This window comes from Diaporthe amygdali (assembly GCF_026229845.1).
Source record: "Diaporthe amygdali strain CAA958 chromosome Unknown NODE_42_length_345209_cov_65_521073, whole genome shotgun sequence".
In the NCBI taxonomy this organism is placed as follows: domain Eukaryota; kingdom Fungi; phylum Ascomycota; class Sordariomycetes; order Diaporthales; family Diaporthaceae; genus Diaporthe; species Diaporthe amygdali.
The window spans coordinates 46,761-69,224 of record NW_026517062.1 but is presented as its reverse complement, the minus strand read 5'-3'; the positions used below and the strand labels follow the sequence as shown (position 1 = coordinate 69,224).

Here is a 22,464-nt window from a genome sequence, read left to right as displayed (position 1 = left end):
TCTTTTAATTCTTGAGATTTCATAAACACTTTTTTGATCACATCAAACAATGAGAAGTCATCAAGCATCGTCACGGCTATCAGCCGGATCAAGTCTCGCCTTATTAGTATTTCTCGTCTTCGCCCTGTTGACGTTCGGCGCATCAGCCAGCACAAATTCTGAGGGCAGCAAAGCACAAGACGGAGCAAAGAGTGATTTGATATGTCACACAGAGAATCCTGCCGAATGCTACCCGAGAGTATTCGAGCCGACGGACGAGTTTCAAACGGTTCATGAGGACCAGGAGATACCGCCAGGGCTTCACGTCAGGCTGGACGTGAACACGGGGAAGAGGGAGGCAAAGATCAACGACCCGAACGAGGATAACCCTGCCCTTGAGGGCCTACCGGTGGGCTCGTCAGTAGTGGTCATCGACCAGCAGGAAGACTCAGAGGCTGGAAGCAAACCACAGATCCCGAAGGGCGCGCCTCAATATGAGTCGGTTGGAAAGATCAAGGAGCCAATAGAGGAGAAGCAGTCTTTCCGTGACTCCTTGACGGTGCTCAAGACTCTTGCCCTGAACGACCGGCCGATCGGCGCAGCTTTGGACATCCTGGACGACATCTCCCACGACATCTATTACGGCCTCAAGATCGCCGAGGACACGGGCGCGGTCAAGGAGCTGCTGTGTATGATGAGCTCCCAGGATGTATTCTCAAAGGGCAGAGAGGATGACGTGGTCAAGCAGGCTGGCCTCGCGGCCTCAATCGTTGGCTCTTCGCTTCAGAACAACCACAAGGCGCTCCAAGAGGTTGAGAACGCATGGGACGACATTAGCAAGACAAAATGTGCCGGGACAGGCCGGGACCTCAGCAAAGCGGTCTTCAACATGCTGACCCCAGATGCCCTTGCCGCTGAGGCCGTTTCTGGAGCCGAGGGCAGTCTTTTGAGCCTCACAAAGGCCAAGACGGCAGCGCTGAGGGGCTTGATCAAGAGCCCCATCATCCGGGACGACTTCCTCGCGAACGGTGGCATGGCGCAGATTCTGGAGGTCCTTTCTATCGAGAGGCCAGAACTAGTTCCCGCAAAGCAGAAGCTCGCAAACCTGGTGCTGGACAACTTCCTGGACGAGAGCATGGGCGCGACTTTGGGTGTCTGGCCCAGGCCTGGAGAGGTGGACCACGACTGGGACTACAAGCTAAAGACGCTCGCGAAGCTCCACAAGGCGGATAAGGATCACTGGAGCGCAGAACTGTGGAAGAGGCTACAGGAACAGAGGAAGGCCGAGCGGGCGCAGGCTGGGAAGGAGCGCAGTGAGTTGTAGGGCGGCCTACCTATAGACGAAGACCGGTTTTCCAGGAAAATGATACCCACGATTTGCATAGCAAGCATCTGGCGAGCGTTCGAGGTCTGGTTCAAGGCTAGTGACCTCGGCGACTTGACTCTCTGGTCCATCACAGTGTGCCTTCAGTGAGAATAATCGCGAGCTTCCCTTCATCAGCCACTGCAACCAGTGCGTCTGCTAGCAGCGACGCCTTCAGCACACGGCTGTCCGAACTGGCTGAAGGCTGAACGTGTCAAGGCTGCCATTCTCTGCCGCCGGATGAAAGTCTCACTTGGACTCAGCTGGCGGGCCAACCAGCTCTCCAACCAACTCTGTTCTGCGGCACGTTGCGGAAGCCGGAAGGTCACGGGATATCCTCGCACGGCGCTCTTGAAGCTCAGCAGCAGTTTCATTTCCCTTGGGCGCTTATTCTCTACGTCCATGCCGTCTCGATCGGGTCACTTGACTCCGAATCGGTGGATCGATCGAGCTCCAAGGCCAGAATCACTTCGTACAGATCAACTCAGCCAGCCTAGCCAGCCACCAAAGATAGACCGGGCCGTATCTGCACGAGCAACCGTGAGTCTCAAAATTCACCATACTCGGCCGTGGCGCGTCCTCCAACGCCTACCCGATCTCATGCAGAGCACCGACTGTGTGATCCCAAGCCGTGGTCAGGGGGCAGCACCGAGAACTTGGCGCCGGAGCGTCTGTGAGGAGGTCACGTCTCCTGGGGAAATGACCTGAGCAGACCAGACATGCATCACGTCCGAGCATACAGCGCAGGCCGCAGTGAACATGGTACAGAATGCGGTTTTTTTTTTCTTTACGTACGAGAGACCTGCTGCCGTGTTCCACGAAGAAGAAGAAAATATCTGCAGGCTGGATGGGGAGTTTGCTGAGACAGGCGGCTGGGCCGAAACATTCGATGCGGCCCTTCTGGCAAGTGAACTGAGCAGATCCGGCGGGTGGAATGAGAGGCAGCTCGTGCTCGTCCACGCGAGAAATTCAATAGATCATTGTTTTTCTTGCTCACGGCGTTGTGCGGTTTCCATTCCGCGGAGCGTAGAAATAAACGGTGCCGCTTGCTTCTTGTCCACTTGGTAGGAATAACTTCCACCCCGTTCATCACCTTGCCCAGCTTCCAGATGGAATGGGCGCCGATCTCCAACCCTGAGACTGGCGGCGCCATGCCGCTACCATTGAAGCCGTAGTCATCGGGGCCGCGCGGTGCGATCCGACGTCAATAGATCTGAACATGCCGACCTGGAGAGCCGGGTAAGGTGATAGTGAGACGGACTCGGCCACGCAGCACTTTGACTGACGGCTCCATCGGCTCGAGCGCTGTGCAAGGTGACATTAGTTCGAACAAACCTTTGGTAACCGGGATTTGACTGAAGCATCGACGTGTTCGATGTCACCCAATAGCTCCGACTAGCCCGTCGCTCCAGCCCTGGACCCTTCAAAAATGTAGAGGTGACGCGGAGATGCCGAGCACTCCCTCCCTTGGCTCGCCATTGTGATGATCGTTTCAGTGGGAGCAAACAAAGCGCACCGACGGAGGAACGGGGGAGCGAGCCATGTGGCTTACCAGTATTAAGGGGAAGCCGTGGCTTGACCGAGCATGTTCCAACACGTTGGCAACAGCCAGCCAGCGTGTGCACGATTCCAACCTCGGACAGGACCGCCATAACCGACCTGTGCCGTTGCAATCACCGAGGAATCAGGGCACGTCAGGGGTATTACGAGTTTGCACTGTTCGTCGACGGGCCGAATACACACGGGAAGTGATGAGCGCTGCGCGCTGCGTGCTGCGAGGAGCGTCACTCCTGTCTGATCATTTCCACGTGGGCGAGATGGGCACGAGATAGCTGATTGGGCTCTCGTAGAACGGAATCTCAAACCGTGCTCATGACTTGGCGAGCTTCGGGGTCTGAACCGTTCATGATGTTGCAGCCGATCTTGGGGGTGTAGACGAATCTGCATGAAAGAGGACCGTTGCTTGAGCGCATGCGGGCGGTCGCGACACCAGATCGATGTAACCATCCCAAGGACTCGCCCTGCCGGTAACTGGCATACTCCGTGGACTTCCCACCCCGCCAGGTTTGGCAATGAAGCGGGTGAGACACAGATGGCGAAGGCCGTATCGGAAAGCTGCCTTTGGCGGGGAGGGGAGAAGCTCTTTCAATCGTACCAGGCGGTTGACTTGACGATCTTTGTGGGACCGTTGGACAGAGCGAGGAAAAGCCTTCCTACGCGACCGCGACGGCTGAGCTCGGCTGTGTGGTTACCATGGGGCGTTCGCTCTTTTGACGGACCTAACAGTTCATCCTCTTCGCTTTGCTGCCTGTGCTTGTGCCCGCACACGGTAGGGCGAGGACGGTCCTCGCGGAGGAAGATGATGGCAGGATTTCAGTGTCACCCACATCTTCCCATTTTCCCCTGATAGTGTATGGATGGGCCTTCGGACGAAGGGTTCCTCGTGCAAGATCATGCTGAGACCACCGATTACTGCTGTGTATCCTCCACAGGGCAAGCTGCATGGTAACCGATCACAAGGTAGGTAGGCATATTGGCCATGGCACGGATTTTTTATTCTGCACAGCAAGCCACTCGCAAAGTCTCCGGAGAGGCTCGAGTGGCCCACCTGTCACACCACCGCCCGGTTAGCAAGAAGGCATCCCTAAGCCAGCCGGACCAGCATCTTGACAGCCCCAGACAAGCGCACTGTCTGAGTGAGAGGCCGGCAGCACCCATCCTAGGGCGGAGGAGGCAAGCTGTGTACTGTGCACAGGAGATGCTCGACCGCAAAAGGAGGGTGGTACCCCGGAAGCGGAAATGATCGCCAAGGTCTCCTCTGCTTCGTCGGCCAAATTTCACACACTCACACACACACCCACACGTACGGCACAAGGGGACGGCTGGCATTGCTGGGCGCCAGGGCGCATGTCTGGATGCCTAGGGGCAGTCCGGACGTCTGGCTGACGGCGGAGGGATCTGGCATGCAGAAGGACGTGCTATGGTGCACGACAGCAAGGGGCCAGGCCTGGTCAGCTACCACAGGAGGTAGCACTCGAGCCTGATGATGGCTTAGGGCCAAAAAAGAAGGGATTTGATGAGCGCAGATGATTGCCCTTGCTTATTATGCAGACCGTGGCAGTACAGGATGCAGGTGGTGGGTGTGGCAGGGTGGTTCTGGCTCGGCGCTCCTGGCGTCAAGCACTTGGCACTCGCTGTCGATGGGCCTAGCGAGGGCGCTATCCCACGTTAGCATTGGACAGATCTCGGGAATAGGTCGACAATGATGTCTATGGTCTGTGGGCGGTGCGCGCTGACGGGGCGGGAAATGCGGGAGGTGGCACACTGCGGAAGGAATTAGCCTAGAGGCCGGTAGGGACATGGGAGCCTGGTGTAAGGGCAGAAAGGTCAAGCCACCAAGCTGCGGAGTTGTTTGCAAAATTAATGAACCGGTACCGCGCACGAGGTCGTTAGGCAGGCAGGCAGGCAGTCAGACTGTCAGACTGTCAGACGGCTAAAAAGGTGTATCAGCCAGCCTCACGTGGATTGGTTCTTTTCTCCGGAAGGAATCCAACGGTGGAGATGATGGTAGTGGTGACTGTGTGGGTGACAACAATGGAGATGGCGATAGTAATGTCCGTGAATTCCAATAAAGCTGCTTTCAGCCACGCCAGAACTCGCTGTGCGCTCACGTTCTCGAAGTTGCCGACAACCGTCGGAAAAGGAAAAAGGCAAGCAGGCCTGGCAGAGGGGAGAGAGACACAAGATCTGTGGGCAGGCCAGGTTAGCCAGGTTAGCCAGGTCAGCCCGGAGGATGGGTAGATGGATACTGTAGTGTACATGCGAGCACACGCATCCATCCCCATCGCTGGGCCGGGCTCGATGTACTGCATCCAGGTATGCACTGCACAGGGCCGCAATCAGCCGGCGCGGCAGGTATAATGAAACACGTGGTAAGGGCAAACTCGCTGCTGTGCAGTAGCCCGTCGATACTCGGTACTTTTAAGCCACCTAGTGGGAGATCCCCTGCATCCCTCGGGCTTTGAAAGATGCTGGGCTTGCTGGGCTGGTGGTACACAGTAAGCTGAGGAGCACAGGAGGAGCGGCTGGGGGGTGGGGGGGCGACTAGGGGACCGACCTGGGCCTGCGTCTTCTCGCACTAGGGTGACAAAGAAAAAGGCCGTGGCCTAAATGTCCATGTATACTTACTGTCTTGTGTATACCACCACCATCACCGTAGCGGGCGTGGTCTGCCTGTTGCCTTGCTTTGCTAGACAATGCAGCAAGCGAGTGACACAGACTGAGACAGAGAGGCCTCGAAGAGCGAGCGAGATGGTGCCATGGCTGCTGCTGCTGTTGCTACTGCTGCCACGGCCACTGCCACTGCCGTTGCATTATACGAGCCTGTGTGTCCCACCTGCGGTCTTTCCTTCTTCCTCTATCTCCGTTTGCTGTCCTCCACCTGCCATTATTATTTGTCGACATGCTGCTGCTGCTGCTGCTGCTGCGACGACGTCCCGAGGTCCGTGGTGAATCCTGGGTAAAGGGTAAATCCTCGGATCAAAGGTCGCAATAGACGGCGCATCGGGGCAAAAGAAAACCTTGAAGGAATGGTGCATCGTGGCTCCTGGGAGCGGCCTGGTTGCACCTTCCAGGACGGGATGTGAGCAGCAAATCATCACATGGGGCAGGCATGGCGGCAGGTGGCAGGTGGCAGGCGCTCTTTGTTGAAGGGGGCAACTCGGGGGGCAGGGGGGGTGTGAGGGGGGTGAGGGGGGGCTCCACTCGAGCGCTGCGGGAGCAACATCAGCATGCGAGAAGGCCTCGTGGCATTTCTGCTCGTACTGTAAAACTCTATGCACGGTCCAGTAATAACAACAGCAAGCGGCAAGCAACCCGGGCTCGCAGGCACGAGAGAGGTGCATGACAGGTACTGCCTGTTAGCCGATTGCGCCAGCCGCGTGCATGACTCTTGATCTCGAAATACCTTGGTACATTACATGAGTACCTGCGGCCTGGCACCTGGCCTGCACATTGCCGCCAACCTTTTTTTTTTTTTTTTACCTACCAACTCCTCATGGGACAGGGGTGTATGTGGTGTGGTGTGTGGGCGTGTGTGGGCGTGTCTTTGATGGCAAGTCCCGCACGAGACGGATCGGAGGTACAACGGTACTTGGTACGGAATACACAGCATCGCACCCCACGACATATGCTCGGAACAGTACCCGTGTAACGCGCAGAACGGGCCAGCAAAGCAGCAGCAAAGCGCAGTAGGGACAGGCAACGGGCAGGATGGTACCTAGGTCCCTACCGGTGTACAGAGATCTCCATTTTCCCTACGAGCGCACCGCAGGCCTGCAGTGCTGCAGGTTTCCCCGGCCCCTGCACAGCACCACACCACACCCACACCCCATTGAACCAGAACCACTTTCGGGTTCGAATGCCACGCTTCCTGCCCTTCCCTGTCTCCACGCCCACCTGCTGCATGCTTTCCTGCCCACGCCCACGCTCACGCCCTGCCCACGCCCCCCTGCCCTTGTCCACGCTCCTCCTGCTGCTAACTGCTACTGCTTGCTACCGTTGCTCGTGCCCTGGCCCTTGCCCCCATGGCCCTTTCCCTCATTGTGCCTTCCCTTCTGGGTCTCGCGCCCCGTTCCCTCATGTCCACTCGATCCATGTCTCCTCTCACAGGAGTGTCTCTCTTTTCCCTCCCCGGTTTTCCCACCTACTGTAGTACAGTAAGTAGGCTTATGTATGTACCTCGCCCACTGCAACCGCAGCTCGTACGTACTCTACGCAGGTCTGACTGACTGACTGACTGATACTGTCTCTGGACGGGGATGGCCTTCTTCTTCTTTCTCCCACCCTCCCTCTTTTTCCACGTCTCTCCATGTACATAGGTGTAATACAATGAATGAACGATGGCATGGATGGATGAACGAATGTAGCGTGCCTTGTTGCCCCGTGCGCGTGTGCCGTGCGAGTGTCAGTGTCAGTGTGTGTGTTCTTGCTTGTCCTCCCGTCGTTCGTCAATTTGGCGGCCAAGTCCAAGTCAAGTCCAAGTCAGGTCGAATCAGGAAGAGCCATCCCGCGTGGCCCCAATCTCCCTATTGGCCTCTACCCCCCCTCTGGCCCCAATATCCTTTCCTGCAGACCATCAAGGCGAACCTAAGTCCCCCCCGGCTTTTCCTTTCCCTTCGATCAAAGGTCCGAGTCTTGTGTTGAATCTCACAGCCTGGGCTTCCCTTCCACCAAAACTCAATTCCCAAGGTGCTGACTGTGCTTACCTGCTGGACATCTATCTTGCCACGCCCTCATTCTCCTCCTGCTCGTCGTCGACGACGCTCTCTTTCTTCTCCTTCTCCTTCTCCTCCTGCTCGCCCTGCCTGCCTGACCCTGTGTACCTATTTGTCCTGGTCCTGTGTCCTGTGCCCTGCCCTAGCCGTCCGCCTATCCACTCACCGGTACGGATCACGGAGCTGGTAACCGCCTTCGGATGTTAGAGTTCGGCAGAAGCTGGTGAGGCTCTCAGTCATAATAAGCCTGCTGCTGCTAGTCCAGGTTCCGTGCGAGACCCATCAACGTTCGTCGCCCAACTAAAAAAACCCACATCCACGACCACCCGCACCCACACCAACACAACCCTTACACTCTTCCGCGCCCGTGCGAATTCGATTTGACCCATCCTCGCCGGTCCTGACCCGTTCCCCGTTCCCCGTCGTCTTGGCCCTGAATCTGAATCGAATCTGAGAGAGGGCAGAACAGACACAGCCTAGCGAGTCCCGCCGAACCCACGCCTGGCTTCGATCGCCGTTGCCCTTCAATCCATCTCGTCTCTTTGTTCATCAACCTCGTCGTTCATTCTAAAGTCGTTCATTTCCTCCCCACCCGGTTGGACACACACTCACGCACGCACACACTCGCACACGCACACGCACTATAGCTGTATGGGACTACCCCCCGCCTTGTTCGTGTAATAGCACGCTGGCCCTTGCCCCCATCGCCAACGCGAATCACCTTCCAAAACTCCCGCGATCTCACAACACCACGAGAGTGAGCTCAACCCATCCCGCTTTCAGCCTTTCACCCCAGGACGTCATCCCTTCCGCCCCGCAATACCGGCCACGCCTTTCCTGGTGCCATTCGCCATTTTATTTTCTTCCGTCGATCTCGTCTTCTTTGAATCAAGACAACGCCGCAGACTCACCGGGATTCAAGCATTCGACTTGGGCCCAAGGAAAACAAATGCGCCATGGCTACTACCGAACAGTCCCGTCCCGCTTCGCAGAAGCTGCCCGCCGGCCTGGCGGGCGTTTTGAATCCCTCCGACGACAATAGGGATTCGGCTTATTACTCGAGCACTGACGCATCTAGCAAACGTGAGTTCTATTTCTACCTGTCGAGGTTGTGGTCAATTGACCCCAGAGCTGACCTTGCAACCCTCCTGCTGGTAGATACCTCTGCCGCCTCATACCATGCCGTCAATGTCTTCAGCCCTACGAATGGCGGCTTCAACTCGCAAAACGACAAGACCCCCTCGCCCACCACCACCAACCTGTTGCCGCAGCCACTGATATCGCCGGTGACTAGCAACATGAGCGTTGCTTCTATTGTGTCCCCGACCAGCCCTGCCGGCCCCGACGCACGATACCTGGATCGCCACCTGTCCATTGACTCCGCCCCCAACAGCGCAACCTTGGCCATCGAGGCGGGCGAGCCCATGTCCAGGCGTGAGAGCGTCGACAGCCGGATGAACCAGGACTTTGGGGGTATGAGGCTTGGCGCATCGCCCTACGCGAGCAACAATCACTCCACCACCTCAATCCAGAACACCCTGCAACAGCAACGAAATCCCAGGACAGGAGGCATGGAGAGCCTGGCCGTCCACCGCATCTCGAATGGCTACCAGCCTAGCACCGAGCGCAATCCGATTGATGGAACGATCAAGGTCGTCCGAACCGCCCCCACCATCACGGGCCCGACCACAGGCACCATCGCGCGCGCAGCAGAGCCCACCAAGGGCCAGGCCTGGGCCTTCCCGGAGGAGGAACTACATCGCATGCCCTCGGGGGCCCAATCGCTGATCGACTCGAGGAGGAGCAGTGTGGCGGAGTCATTTGCCAGCAGCCAGTGGACTGCTGAGTCGAGGTTGCCACCCGGCCAGCGGAGGCTAGACGAAGGTCTGACGCCTCCTGATTACCAGCGCATGTCGAGCAATTCCGGCGAGTTCCCTGCGGTCCACCACCACTCCCTGCAACATAAACAGCTGGGGGATCTGCAGGCCGAGGACGCTGCCGCGGCAGCCGGTGCACAGCCGTACAGCAGGACCCCGGAGCTGCGTGTCAGCCACAAGCTCGCGGAGAGGAAGCGAAGGACGGAGATGAAAGAACTGTTTGAGCAATTGAGAGATCTGATGCCGCAGGAGCGGGGCTCCAAGGCGTCCAAGTGGGAGATCCTCTCCAAAGGTCAGTCCAAGGTCGAGAATCAGTCTTCGGAGACGAGCACCATAACTGACCATATATACAGCCATCACCGAGCACCAACGCCAGAGTGATACCATCAAGTATCTGCAGCAGCAGAATCATACGTTCATGGGTGATGTGGACATGATGAGGCGCGAACTTGCTCAAGCCAGGATGGAAAACTCGCAACTGAGGGGTGAGCTGAGCGCTGTAGCGACAGGCCAGGGCGCTGGTTCCCACAACTCGGCTCCCCCTACCGGCTCATTTGCTCAAAAGGACGCCCAACGCCCAGAGCTGCCTCCCCTGCGGTCACTCAGCGGTGAGGTGCCAACGGCTCCTGAGTCCATGGCAGGTGTCCAGTACGAGCAGCCCAGATTCGCCGGCTACCGTACAACTGAGAACAGATATTAGAGGGCCCGGCCCTTTATGTTTTCATACCTTCAGGATTGATGGCCGTCCCGGAAACTGACAAGAATAATGCTTCGAATCCGAAGGGACTCAACCCTGGTATATGGTGCGCGGCTGGATCTGTTGAGCCTTGACGGCGAACATTGGATGGCGAGGAATCGACTAGCGGCTTTGCTCACCACACAAGCGCTTTGTCTCGATTGCACCGTCCCCCCTCAATTTTTTAGAATGAGGATGATTGGATGACCTATGAAATGACGATACCCTTGCTGGTCATTTCCTCAAGTATCCAGCGGCCTGGACAACACGACACCCTTCTTCTCGGACACAGGCAGGATGCGCTGTTATAAATGACAGCATGTCCTTGCGCCTTGGCTCCTGGTTCCGCGGAACCTTTCTATTGTGGCAGTGTGGGCCCTGACTGTGTCCTGCCCGTTCAAGGCCTGACCCTTTCGGCTGCGGTCACCTCGCAGATACAGCTGGGTCAGGACCATGGATCGCTCTACTGTTCCTCTATTCCGGCACGAACCAACGTGCAGGTTTCCTTTGTCTATTCATCAAGAAAAGAAGAAATGTGGCAGACTCGCGGCTGAACGGGCTGTGCCCATTCAAGGCTTTGATTGATTTGTTATTGGTGGCGCGCGAGAGAGAGAGACGATGGCGAGAAGAGAGAGAGAGACTTGGGCATATCGTACTGCCATTTTTACTTTGTGTGCTCGGTTCTATGTTGATTGCTGGATTGCATATACCCATTGTAACTTCACTCAGGCGTCTGTCTACCCTTGGTAGTGGTGGTATGGGAGCTATGTGTCCAAGAGAGGACGGGCCGTGTCTGTCCTGGGAGGAAAACGAGGGACGGCGGAACGGAACGGACAGACGCTTCTCGTGGGGCTGCTATTACCACCTGGTAGGACAGGCCGGACATTTTGGGAACGCAACAGTAAGTTGCGAGTATATTAGGTGACGGGACTGGAGGATCAAAACTGGGGCTTGGGGAGGGGGCAGAGGTGTTGTTTGATCCTGTGTCCAGGTCTATGATTTATTTGGGCGGAAGGGGCACCCGAGGCGTCAACGGGCCGTGTTTATTAGATGTACTGTGAAGATGTATAACCACGTCTTGTCAGCCTTGGCTGCTTGTCAAACCCCGACCATGGGGGCGACACATGGCCTTATAATCCAAATCAAATATATCTACCTACATACATACATATATATATATGTATCTAAATGCCTGCCTACATGCCTGTCTACCTGCCTCGCAATATAATATTTACCTCGAGACCGTACTTGTTTGCCTGCACTGTAGTGGCAGGGCCTGTGTAAGTGCCAGTGCCGGTGCCAAGTTAGTTCCAGCTGGACCTGGAACCTGGAATCTGGAACCTGGAATCTGGGATCTGGATCTTCCTCGGGATGCCCTAGTGTCGACGGGGCGGTTGTGTTCTGTCAGTTCTCAGACCGTTTTTCCCAGGTGGCCGGGCGTCTTCACATGCCAGAGATGTGATGTGTGTGAGCAGGACAGGACCAGGGGGCGGGGGGTCGAATCCGGGGGACGGCAGCTCAGCTCGAGTCGCTGAGGGCTTAGGGGCGCCGAGAACCTGCGTCATGCTGGTGGCCGCGGGTCGTGGGGAACCCTACCTAGGTACCTAGCTCTCTCTCTCTCTACCTCTCTAGGTGCTAGCCAGACCAGGCCAGCCGACCACATGTGCCCGTAGGCCGACTTTGTGCTTCAACCCGGGAACACCAATTGCCGCTCCTTGACATTGTTGATTCAACTACTTCCTACATACACATATCGATACCCTCCTTGACTTCTTCTGTCACTTCCCCTCCCAACCATCTGTTTGAGGGTAGCCAGGCTTCCACGCGGTCCCGCCTCTCTCTGTCTTTCTCCTTGCTGTTGCGCGCGCCGTCATCCGCATTTGGGGTATCGCTTGTACCGGGGCAATCGCCAAACGTCCACACCGGTGTGCCGAGGTAACGGACTGATCAGCGTGTCCCCCCTTCCACGCCAACGGCCAGCAAGGACACATACTGCTCGATCATGTCGACCTCACTACAGAGCATTCAGGTGAGGGCGCTTCCCATGGCGTTGGAGTGACAAGATTTGGGACTGTGAGATTTGGAAATTGGAATATGAGCCAGGCGCAAAAGAAGCAGACGCTGACGTCCCGCCGCAGGCCGCCATCGAGCGCATCATCCTCGACCCAAAGTACCATGACGTCCTCGCCGTGCTCAAGGGCGCCCGCAACGGTGCCGTGTACGGCACCAAGGTGCGCTTTCCGCACGCCTTGGTCATGATATGCCTGTTCCGTTCCGGCACGTAAGTATACACTGCTGACATCTTTCTTTCTCATGCCTGCCTCACCCACCACACCACCGCCCACTGGGACCCCCTTTTCCCTCTCCCCTCCATCACACCACCACCACCAGTCAGTGACACGGAATCACACTCCCGGCTCACACAAACCCAAACAGCGTCCGCGAGAAGGCCTGGCTCGTCTTCCGCGCCACGCGCACGCACGCGCGCAACCTGGCCAAGTTCGCGACCATCTACAAGCTGACGTGCCTGCTCCTGAAGCACTTTGGGCCGACGCCGGGCAAGGAGGGGCCACACGACACCCTGGTGGCGGGGCTGGTGGGCGGGTACATGGTGTTCGGGCGGCGGTCGCCGCGGTCGGGCAAGATCTCGAGCGTCAACCAGCAGATCGTCATCTACGTGTTCGCGCGCGTGGTGCTGGCGCTGGCGCGCCTGTCGGTCAAGGAGGGCTCGCCCTTCGCGCTGCCCCTCGTCGCGCGCGAGCCCACCGCCTCGGCCGTCAGCTACTACGCGTGGCCCGTCTTCGCCAGCGCCTCCTGGGGCATGGTCATGTGGCTGTTCCGCTGGCACCCCGAGGACCTGCAGCCCAGCCTGCGGTCCAGCATGAGCTACATCTATGCGCAGAGTGACCACTGGGATGGGCTGAGGAATTTCGTGTGGCACAACAAATAGGCCCGGAAGGCAGGTTTTTAGGGGGTCAATGTGAAAGAAAGGACGACATGATATGACTGTGGGAAAGGTCCACTGTATAGCATTTAGGCGTTTGGGGGCTCGCATCTGGCTTTGGGTTGGCTTGGACAGAGGTGGGACGAGAACATGTAGACTACCCGGTCCGATTTTGGGACAGCATATCATAACACATGAATAGAGAGAGGTAGACAACATCACAGAATTTTGGAAGCTCATACCGATGATGTTATTATTCCGAGTGTTTAGATTATAATTATTTGATATCCGCCTTCATAGATGACGCCACCCGTTCATCCACATGATCTGCTTCTCATTGATGAGACAGGAAACACCAGGCTCCCGCCGCGGCTCTCCCTCGGGCGCATCGGCGACCCACTGCCTCAGCCTCTTCGCGACGGTGGCGCCCTCGACATGATGCGACAGGCTGCCCCTCCACCTCAGCCAGCGGTTGGCCCACGCCCCGGTGACCGTCGCCCACGCACCCGGGAACTGCTCGCCGTGCCTGGCGCGGACGGCGTTGTACGCGGGGACGCTGTAGCCGACGCGCACGTTGGGGTTGAGCCAGACGCCCCCGGCGGCCGCGGCGCTGAGCGGGTTGTCGGCGTGGACGAGGCAGCACTCGCTGCCCTCGAGGTGCAGGTCGGCGAGGGCGTCGGGGATGGCGCGGAAGCGCAGCGGCGGGCCGTCGTCGGCGCTGCTGAGGAAGGGCGCCGCGTCGAAGATGACCATGCCGTTCCAGCACGACGCCACGCGGACCGGCTCCGAGCGCAGCGCCGCCGCCCGCGAGGGCCCGCCCTGGAACCACGGCCAGTAGTTGCTGGCCGTCTTGCGGCCCTCGCCGTCGCGCAGCGCGAACGTGTCGTAGTACGCCGGCGGGCGCTTGTAGTCCATGCTGCAGGCCGCCGCGTAGGCGCCGCCGCGCGTGTGCAGCAGCGTCAGAAAGTCCTCCACGTCGAAGATGACGTCGTTCAGCCACAGCACCTTGTCGAACGTGACGCCCTGGCGCTCCTGCAGCTCGCGCATCGGCTCCATGGCGCGGTTGCGCTCGCGCGCCAGGTACGTGATCCGCCGCAGGTCGTACACATTGTCCTCCTGGTTCCAGATCCAGCCCTCCTGGCGTGGGGCGTCCGGGGCCGGGCGCGCCCACATCTCGTCGAGCTGCTGCCAGACCGTCTGTCCGAGAGTGACGGTGTTGGGGACGTGGCGCGCGTCGAGCCGGGCCTTGAGGGCCGTCAGCTTGTCCTTGGTGTCGTCTTGCGAGCCCGACTCGAGGGCCGAGAAGTACACGTTCTCCGGGCCGAGGTGGTCGATGAGGGCGAGCACGGCGGAGCTCCAGGCCGGGAGGATGTCCCCGGTGTTCCGGTGGACCGAGACTATGAAGAAGGTCTCATTGCCGGCGGCGGCGGGCGCGGCCATGTCGCTCCCAAGGCCATGGCGCTCGAGGGATGGGATGGTAACTCGGGAGGTTCGTGGTCGGTGGCGAAGGAGGAGAATGACGTCGATGGTGAAGAGGAAGAGTAGCAGGGAGAGAAGGGGGCGCCTCCTCTGTCGCAGGCGCCGGAGGAGGAGTCGGGAGGAGATGATCATGGCCAATGGGATGGTGTGGTCATGATGGTCTGCAGGGAGGAGGAGGAGGAGAGAGTCTTGCCCACGACAGCTTCCAGAGGCTTCGAGAGGTCTGCTTCATATTTGAAAGAGATCTGGCTGGCTGACTGACCGGCAGGGGAGCCGAGTGGCCTTTTCAAAGGAAGCAAGCGAGAGAGAATTGAGTGAGTGAGTGAGTGAGCGAGAGGTCAGGCTCGGCCTCTGGGGCCAAGGGGCAGTGCACAACAAAGCCAAGGAAGGGGAAACTGAAAGGGAGCACGGAGGTGATTGCTCCTGTCCTCGTCCTCCCTTCCACGCGGTGCACGAGATTGTCGCAGGATCCAGCGCTACCCACCGGATGAGCTCACCGTCCAGCTTTTGCCTAGGGTACACACATGCGGCCAAGGCTTGTCATTGACAAACATATACCCATACAGAGGGGCTCCGAAGCAGATCACCCGAGGAGCAAGATGAGCAAGATGAGCTGCAGTTCAAACGGCTGGCCTGCATGCTGTCTGTCACCTTCAGCCCCTCCTGCCGCATCCATACGTGCTGACGTGGTCTATTGCAAGTGGTAGCTACCAATGCAGGCAGACCCGGGCTCTCTCTATCACCTTCGAGGCTGTGGTCACTCCATTGGTGCAGACCTGCAATCATAGAGGGCCCGAGCAGAGGTCGTCTCGCTTGTTGTTGAACGAGAGTGATCTATATCAAACCCACGTACGCACATCACGAGCACGGCTGTCTGTTCTAAATCGGTCGCAGCCACAGCCATTCCACAGGCAATGTGCTGTGCGATGTGAGACATGGCGATGGGCGCCCACGAGACATACGCAGTGGAGCCGTCTTGCAGCGTTTTACGAGTACGAGGGCTTGCCTCCTGGTGCTATAAGAATGACAAAGTATCTCGCATTGACATTTGCCTCTGCATGCGCCGCCACTCTATCTACTCTACTGCGATGCGTCAAGAAAATGACCAAAAGAACATGAGCCTCACGCCAGCCCCGCCTCAATCTCCGCTAGCTCCTTGAGCGTCTCCTGGATCACCTTCTTCTCGTCGGCCGACGGCTCCAGGTACGGCCTGCGGGGCTTGAACTTGTCCGCCTCGTCGCCCAGGCCGGCGAACTTGGCCGAGTGGATCGAGGCCGCGTACTTGACGGCCGCGATGCCGCTCTTGCACGGCTGCTCGGCCAGCGCGGCCTTGCGGTGCAGCGCCAGCGCCTCGTCCGTCTTGCCCTCCTGCCACAGCCGGTACATGCGCGAGATGGACCGCGGGAACACGTTGGCGAAGCCCGCGATGCACCCCGCCGAGCCGCTGTGCAGCCCGCCCAGCAGGAAGTCGGACTGCCCGCCAAAGGTGGCAAACTCGTCGGGCGGCAGCACGGCCGCCAGGCGCACGATCTTGGCCACCGACCCGCACGTCAGCTTGACGCCCACGATGTTGGCGTGCTTGCGCGCCAGCTTGGTGATGGTGCCCGAGTCCAGGTCGATGCCGTTGCACACGCCCGGGAAGTTGTAGATGACGATGGGCAGCTTGCTCTCGGCCGCCACGTCGTCGAAGAAGCGCTCGATCACCGCCGGCGTCGTCTGCTTGCCGAAGTAGCCCGGCGGCAGGCACAGCACGTAGTTGGCCCCCGCCGCCGCCGCGTCGTCGATGAACTCGAGCACCTGCCGCGTCGAGTGGCCCCCCACACCCGCCATGATGGGGTAGTCTGGCCCGAGGGCTTTCCGCGCCGTGGCGAGCAGCTCTTTGCGCTCCTCCCGCTTCACGGTTGGGACACAGGTATTAGCGGAGTGCTCTCGCTGTCAATATTCTGTCTGGGTACTCACAGTCAGGAGGAATGTCTCCGCATTTGTGCCGAGGATGACCAGCCCGGTCAGCCCTGATTTGGCGAGGTAAGAGTAGTACTTTGCTTGGGACTCAAGTTCCAGGGTGTCAGTATCAGGATTAAACACTGGCATTCACAGAGTCAGCAATCCATGTTGTTGACAGTATAATTCATGAGCTACAGGCTGCCGCGAGTGTGGCAGATCTGTGAGAGACACTCTCAGGCCAGCGATTCCAGTGGGGACGAAGTTGACTTACACGTCACGGCCGGGCACCACACGCCACTAGGGGGGATCTTTGAGGGCGCCATGTTGAGTGTATGCGTTCCAACAGGTAGTATTGAGTCTGAACTATGTCTTTGAAGTGATCAAACTAGGGAAACAGAATGCACCTGGATCGACTGACAGCAGCGACTTGATCAGAGTGAGGGGAGAGTCCCAGTTGAAAGGCAGGGGCGGGTCAATCCATACCGAACGGAGGAGCAACGCCATTGCGGAGGACGTGCCCGAGCAGTTGACCCCCCAGCCGATCACGGAGCCGGCGCGGTTATTAGCGGTACCGGGACGTTGGCACCGGAGACCGGCAAATGGGCAGTGGCTCGTCTTCCGCGGGACTGCTGCATTTGGGACGTCTGGGCGAGAGGAGGCTTCCTTGCTAACTGAATCGATCTCGTGCACACTGACCACTATCTATCTGCCCAAGAGCGTGTCCAGGTACAGAAACGGACCCCGCATGATATCCTCCTTCACCACCATCGTCCATCCCGAAACTAACACTCACCAGAGTCTGCCAGTCTTGAACAGAGCATGGTGATCACATAATTTTCCTCTGCGCTCTTTCTCTCATCGAAACATACTAAGCGCGTGGACTCGAGGCACTTTATCAAAAAGACAGGTGTTGCGCATGACCCAAGAGCATGATCAAGTCCGCGCTGGATTACATTACTCCTATATGCTACGCTACGCCTTCCGCCGTGAAAAACTCCCGTGATATCTTGTAAATTCCGCACACCCGCAAGCCTATATGCATGTAAATGAGCCGCCAGAAAACGCCACCGTCTTGGTGTGACCACCACCTAGAAAGGCCAACTAATGGTCCAATGGCCAAGCTCTTGAACTTGGACTCAACGTCACCTCGCTCCGTAAATCCCATACCTGTCACCGTTGATACGCCGGCAAAGGTTCCGACGAGCTTGCAGGGGCCTGATGCGAGAAATACCTTCCGTACTCTTCCTCTTCCGTGAGGATCGGTGCGGACGGCCCGTCGACCATTGGCGGCGCACTGGGCCCGGCGCTGCTTCCCACCCCAGCGTCATCATCCGCAGGGAACTCGGGCGGTGCGCTTGCTTCTGCCAGTAACCTCCGCCGCTCGAGCTCCTGCTTGTCGTCCGCCGGGCCGCCGTTCGGCCCGGATGGCCCGGCTGCTAGATCGTCAAGCGTTGGCGCTGATGGAGCCGCCTCCGCGGGCGGTAGTGGCGGTGGGGCCGAAGGTGCCGTGGGAGCAGATGGGCCGGCACCGTCGTCGTCGCCATCAAGTGGAGGCGCTGACGGTCCCGCTGTATGTGCTGGCGCATCTGGTTGGCTGGGCAATAGTCTCTGCTCCGCTCTTCGTACCCTTTCCTTTTCCGAGAGACCTCTCTCATCTGGGAAGTCTGGAGGTGGTGGTATATAATGTGGTGCTGGATCGGCTGGCCCGTGAGACCCTCCGTTCCAGTATGGGTATTGAGCTGCGGACTCCCCGGGGTATGGGACGTATTCCTGTGTGTATTCTTCTTCCGGACCGTAGCCGTCGTCTTCCCATCCTGCAGGCCACGCCCCGTTTTCGTTGTACGCCGCGCCATCCTGGATCAAGTTTGAAGGTGACGAGACCGCCTTTCCACGCCGGCTGGTATCCGTGGTCCCCACCACCACCTCGAAAGAATCGTAAATAACACCTTTCTCTCGCTTCAAGGGGTCTGTGTTGACCAAGCTGCCGTCAAATGATGCGAGAACAGCCGCTACCTCCCTGCCCGACGTCAGCACGCCAGCAGCCGGACCAACCCTTGGGTTTTGTTGAATCTGTATCGCGTTCGCAAGCTTGCCGCCGAGATCCACAATCACTTCAAGCCTGTACTTGAAACTGATCATCTCCCCAGGAACTCCCCGTATTGAGGGGAACGAGTTCTCAGGGACCCTGACAGAGGTCGTCACGCTCGCAGTCAGGGTGGCAGGGTCGATAATCAGCGGGCTGAATGCCTGCGAGAGGTCTTTCCGGAACACGCTGCATGTGCCAGCCGATGATAATGACAGCCCGCCCAGGCCAGTCTTTGACTTTGGGTAGTATTCCTCCTTCTCCAGCCTTCGCTGTTCTTCCTTCGATATGTTTTTGAACAGGGCTACCGGTGGTGCTGAGTCCACGCGGCCCTGCCTGTACAGAGTGACAATAACTCCGTACAGGCTTTTTATTCGCTTCGTATGCTGTACATCTACCTTGACAGATATTGTGTCGCCTGGTAAGCACCCGCTCTTCATGAGCTCGATGGTTGTTGTAATCGTCTTGTCTTTTGAGGAGACTGATCTCTTCGCCACGCCAGCCTGAACTGTCCCCAGGCTCCCAGGCTGGTTTGGGTCGGCGCGCTCTCTCGAGCTCAGACCGGTGCTGCCGCTCACAGCACTATCCCCGCTCACTTCACTTCTGAGGTCGCTATTGACAGGGCTCCTCGGATTCTGATGCGCATCCTGATTTGCGTCGTCCGCAACGAGGGATCCTTCTGTTGAGGTCTCTACCGCTCGTGTCGAGTCAAAATCTGAGGACGACTCGCCAGCACCCTCTGCTGCGATCGCTGTTCCCCTCTCAGATACAGTTGAACCGGCTGGTCTTTTCTTTTTTGACTTTTTGGAGATGGGCTGCAGGTAGATGGTCCGTGGACGGGGCGCCGGCAGGACACCAACATCAACCTGCTCCACCAGCTCGATTTTGCGGTCGCAACTTGTTGTCGCATTTATGGAAGTCGGCCTTGTCAGCGTCGCTACAATTGTGTATCCAATGCTCCCTCGCTCGAACTACACCAGGTTAGTAAATCAAGCCCCTGTGAAAAGAGCAGGAATGCGCCCGGGAAGAAAAACACATTTCGGAAATGCGGGCGCTTACATCAATACTGCTGGGCAGGTCCTTCTCGGGAAACAAGAGGTCGAAATTAAATTCGTATCTGCCCGATTCCAGTCTCCCGTCGGCGCATAGGACCTGCTCATCCTGAAATAAAGAGGCGTAGCCATTGCCGAGAAACCTGAACTGAGAGATGCCGTCCGAGTCGAACTCGGGGGGGTTGACGGGCTCGTTGGCGGCATTTGGGTTCTTGTAAACCCGCACGTAGCCACGCAGGGCGACAGTCAGGTGGGTGACGCGGATGGGTTTGACGAGGGTGAGGACGACTGCGCCCTTCACATTGTCGCCGGCGCCGTACTTGCGATGAGGTTCGGCCGGGCGGATGTGGAAGTCGACGACGTTGCGGGTGCTCCTGGAGCGGATGGGCAGGGCGAACCTGGAGAAGAAAGAGCGGCTCGAGGGTTGTTGGTCTTCCAGCGTGGTCGAGGCGTTGCTGGTCCCGGATAGGGCTACCATCTGTGCAAGACTTGGGGATCACGGGGGGGCTCGCGACGGGGTGGCCTCGTCGTCCCCGTGCCGTGCCGTGCGGAAGGTGTCGGTGGGTTCCAGATTGACTGGAGTTGGTGGGTGTCGGACTCGGGTCGGTGTCGTAATGTTGTTATCGTGTCGGTCGGTATCCGTAGGGGCAGTGGATCGCCCTGGGCGACGAGCGAGGGTGGCGATTAGATAGATCAATGACAGACTGACAAACAGCTAGGAAAGGCCGAGTCCATCAAAAGTGCCGGTTGTCCCCTCCAAAAGTCTTGGCCTAGAGCTGAGCCACCAGAGGCGACGAAGACAGCGGCGAAAGGTGAGGAGAATCGGGGAGAGGGGTGAAGACAGAATGCCGCCACACACACACGCACGCACGAGTGCGCACACACACGCTGAGAGGCTCACACACGCACGCACACCACACACACCACACACAGCTGAGGCAGAGCAGTTTGGCGTCGGTCAGCTTGGAGGAGGCTCGCGTGGGCTGCCGAGTGCCGGGAAGAATGATGTATAGAAGAAAGGAAAGGGTTCGTTGAGCGGCATGCCAAGGCAAGACAAGACTTGCCAAGAGGAAAAGAAGTACACTGTCAGGACGGAAAGCCGCGTGTAGGACCTGGACGGGTGGACGGGTCGAGGCGACAGGTTGGTTTTGGGAAATGGGGCAGGCTTGCTGCTGGGTGGGTTTGGTATTGTTTGGGGTTGTGCAGGGGGAGAATGATGGAGAAAGTCCAAGTGTGAAACCTGATACAGCGAGCACTTGAGAAGGGGCCACGGGTGATCATTGACGGGTGACGGAGTGGAGGATGGATCGATGGGAAGGAGAGGGAACAGGGACGGGAGAGTTGGTGAAGAGAGAGGGAGAAACACTTGGGATCAAACAAGCTGCGCGACAGGACGGTCAGTCAACTGTCAATCAACACCACCACCACCACCACCACCACCACCGACCGACCGACCGACCGGTCCGCAGCAGTTGCCAGTACAGTACAGTACAGTCAGTGTGTATCTAGTCCATGCGATCGATGTACATGATTGAGTGATTGATTGATTGATTACATTACACCCAGGGATTACATTACACATTGCGCTTCGCCTGCATCTCTGTCTGTCTGTGTCCATCTATCTGTCTTTTCTGTCGCTCTGCTTTTGTTTCCATCACCATCCCTCCCCCCTCCTCCTGGCCTCCGCCTCCTCCTCTTGCTGCTCCTTCCTCGGACTATTGCTGCTGCTTCTGTCCCTGCTGAGTCTGGTGCTTGCTGCTGCTGCTGCTGCTGCTGCTGCTGCCTCCTCACACGTCACGGCAATTCGGAAACAAGGGAGGCGCCGGATCTGCCCCGTCCTTTCCGCGCGACCTCCTTGTGCTGCTGCACTACCTTGGTACCGTGCTGCGTATGCGTATGCGTACATGTACAGTACGTCGCGCTTGCCTTGTCTGTCCATCGTGTGTTGGGTCCAACAAGCAGGAAGAGTAAGAAGACTAGGTACCTCGTACCTCGTGCCTCGTACCTACCTCGGGAACCTAGCACAATCGCGGGGCAATAGTTGCTTGTACCGCCCCCTGCGAATCCTTCTCCTCCACCTTTCTGCAGTCAGTCAGTCAGTCAATCAGTCAGTCAGACAGTCAGGGCAGCCCGTCAGCCATCCAAGGCAGAGCCCTCGACCGCCCACCGGAGACAATCGCCAAACCAGCATCAGCAAGCAACGAGCAATCTTTGCGAGACACTTCAGAAAAAGCCCAATAGTATTTGATTTGTTAGCCTGCTAGCCTAACTCCCCGTTGGCGACCTCTTCCTCCAAGCAGATGTTCCAGACCTGCCTGGTTCAGCGTCGCAACCACGGACCGCAGTGAGCTTGAGCGAACCTTGCAGCCGCTGGCTAGCCTGCTTCAACCATGGCTGGCTCCTCCTGCTCCTGTGACCTAGCTTCAGCTGGACTTGTGTGGCTAGTGTCCCGACCGTTGACAACCGCAGGTTGGGTTGGGTTGGGCAGGGCAGTGCCGTGCAGTGCAGTGCGACTTGATCCTGCTCAGCTCGTGACCTGACCGCCCACCAAACGAATGAACCATCGTCCCATCTCGGCTCTCACCCTCGCTCTGACTCTTTGGCTTTCTTCGTTGTGCTCTTCGGGACACGCGGCCGTGCCGCAGCGTCAACGTGAAGTCTTTACGTGCTCCGAAACCAATCAAGTCATGTACGCAGTACTCGGGCATTTTCAAGGAGGATGCTGTTAGTAA

The 22,464-nt window shown here is 58.1% G+C and overlaps 7 protein-coding genes across 7 annotated transcripts; 3 read left to right on the top strand and 4 right to left on the bottom strand.

The window, feature by feature from the left end:
- Positions 1 to 49: 49 nt before the first annotated feature.
- Positions 50 to 1,551, top strand: J7T55_007066 (nucleotide exchange factor sil1; the record flags this gene model as incomplete). Its single annotated transcript, XM_053134112.1, has 3 exons — positions 50 to 1,292; positions 1,365 to 1,449; positions 1,509 to 1,551. The coding sequence occupies 3 exons, from the start codon at positions 50 to 52 to the stop codon at positions 1,549 to 1,551; spliced, it is 1,371 nt and encodes a 456-aa protein (XP_052988017.1).
- Positions 1,552 to 8,573: 7,022 nt separating this feature from the next.
- J7T55_007065 (hlh transcription factor) lies at positions 8,574 to 10,194 on the top strand (the record flags this gene model as incomplete). The annotated part of the gene is made up of 3 exons (XM_053134111.1): positions 8,574 to 8,700; positions 8,776 to 9,786; positions 9,848 to 10,194. 3 exons carry the CDS (start codon positions 8,574 to 8,576, stop codon positions 10,192 to 10,194), a joined length of 1,485 nt encoding a protein of 494 aa, XP_052988016.1.
- Positions 10,195 to 12,232: 2,038 nt separating this feature from the next.
- J7T55_007064 (peroxisomal membrane protein 4) lies at positions 12,233 to 13,180 on the top strand (the record flags this gene model as incomplete). Its single annotated transcript, XM_053134110.1, has 3 exons — positions 12,233 to 12,259; positions 12,369 to 12,511; positions 12,667 to 13,180. The coding sequence occupies 3 exons, from the start codon at positions 12,233 to 12,235 to the stop codon at positions 13,178 to 13,180; spliced, it is 684 nt and encodes a 227-aa protein (XP_052988015.1).
- Positions 13,181 to 13,468: 288 nt separating this feature from the next.
- On the bottom strand, positions 13,469 to 14,785 carry J7T55_007063 (polysaccharide export protein; the record flags this gene model as incomplete). The annotated part of the gene is made up of 1 exon (XM_053134109.1): positions 13,469 to 14,785. The coding sequence occupies one exon, from the start codon at positions 14,783 to 14,785 to the stop codon at positions 13,469 to 13,471; it is 1,317 nt and encodes a 438-aa protein (XP_052988014.1).
- A 990-nt stretch (positions 14,786 to 15,775) lies between these two features.
- On the bottom strand, positions 15,776 to 16,920 carry J7T55_007062 (dihydrodipicolinate synthetase; the record flags this gene model as incomplete). The annotated part of the gene is made up of 3 exons (XM_053134106.1): positions 15,776 to 16,546; positions 16,613 to 16,737; positions 16,869 to 16,920. 3 exons carry the CDS (start codon positions 16,918 to 16,920, stop codon positions 15,776 to 15,778), a joined length of 948 nt encoding a protein of 315 aa, XP_052988013.1.
- Positions 16,921 to 17,767: 847 nt separating this feature from the next.
- Positions 17,768 to 20,210, bottom strand: J7T55_007061 (uncharacterized protein; the record flags this gene model as incomplete). Its single annotated transcript, XM_053134105.1, has 2 exons — positions 17,768 to 19,651; positions 19,740 to 20,210. The coding sequence occupies 2 exons, from the start codon at positions 20,208 to 20,210 to the stop codon at positions 17,768 to 17,770; spliced, it is 2,355 nt and encodes a 784-aa protein (XP_052988012.1).
- Positions 20,211 to 21,386: 1,176 nt separating this feature from the next.
- Positions 21,387 to 21,671, bottom strand: J7T55_007060 (uncharacterized protein; the record flags this gene model as incomplete). Its single annotated transcript, XM_053134104.1, has 1 exon — positions 21,387 to 21,671. One exon carries the CDS (start codon positions 21,669 to 21,671, stop codon positions 21,387 to 21,389), a length of 285 nt encoding a protein of 94 aa, XP_052988011.1.
- Between the last annotated feature and the right edge of the window lie 793 nt (positions 21,672 to 22,464).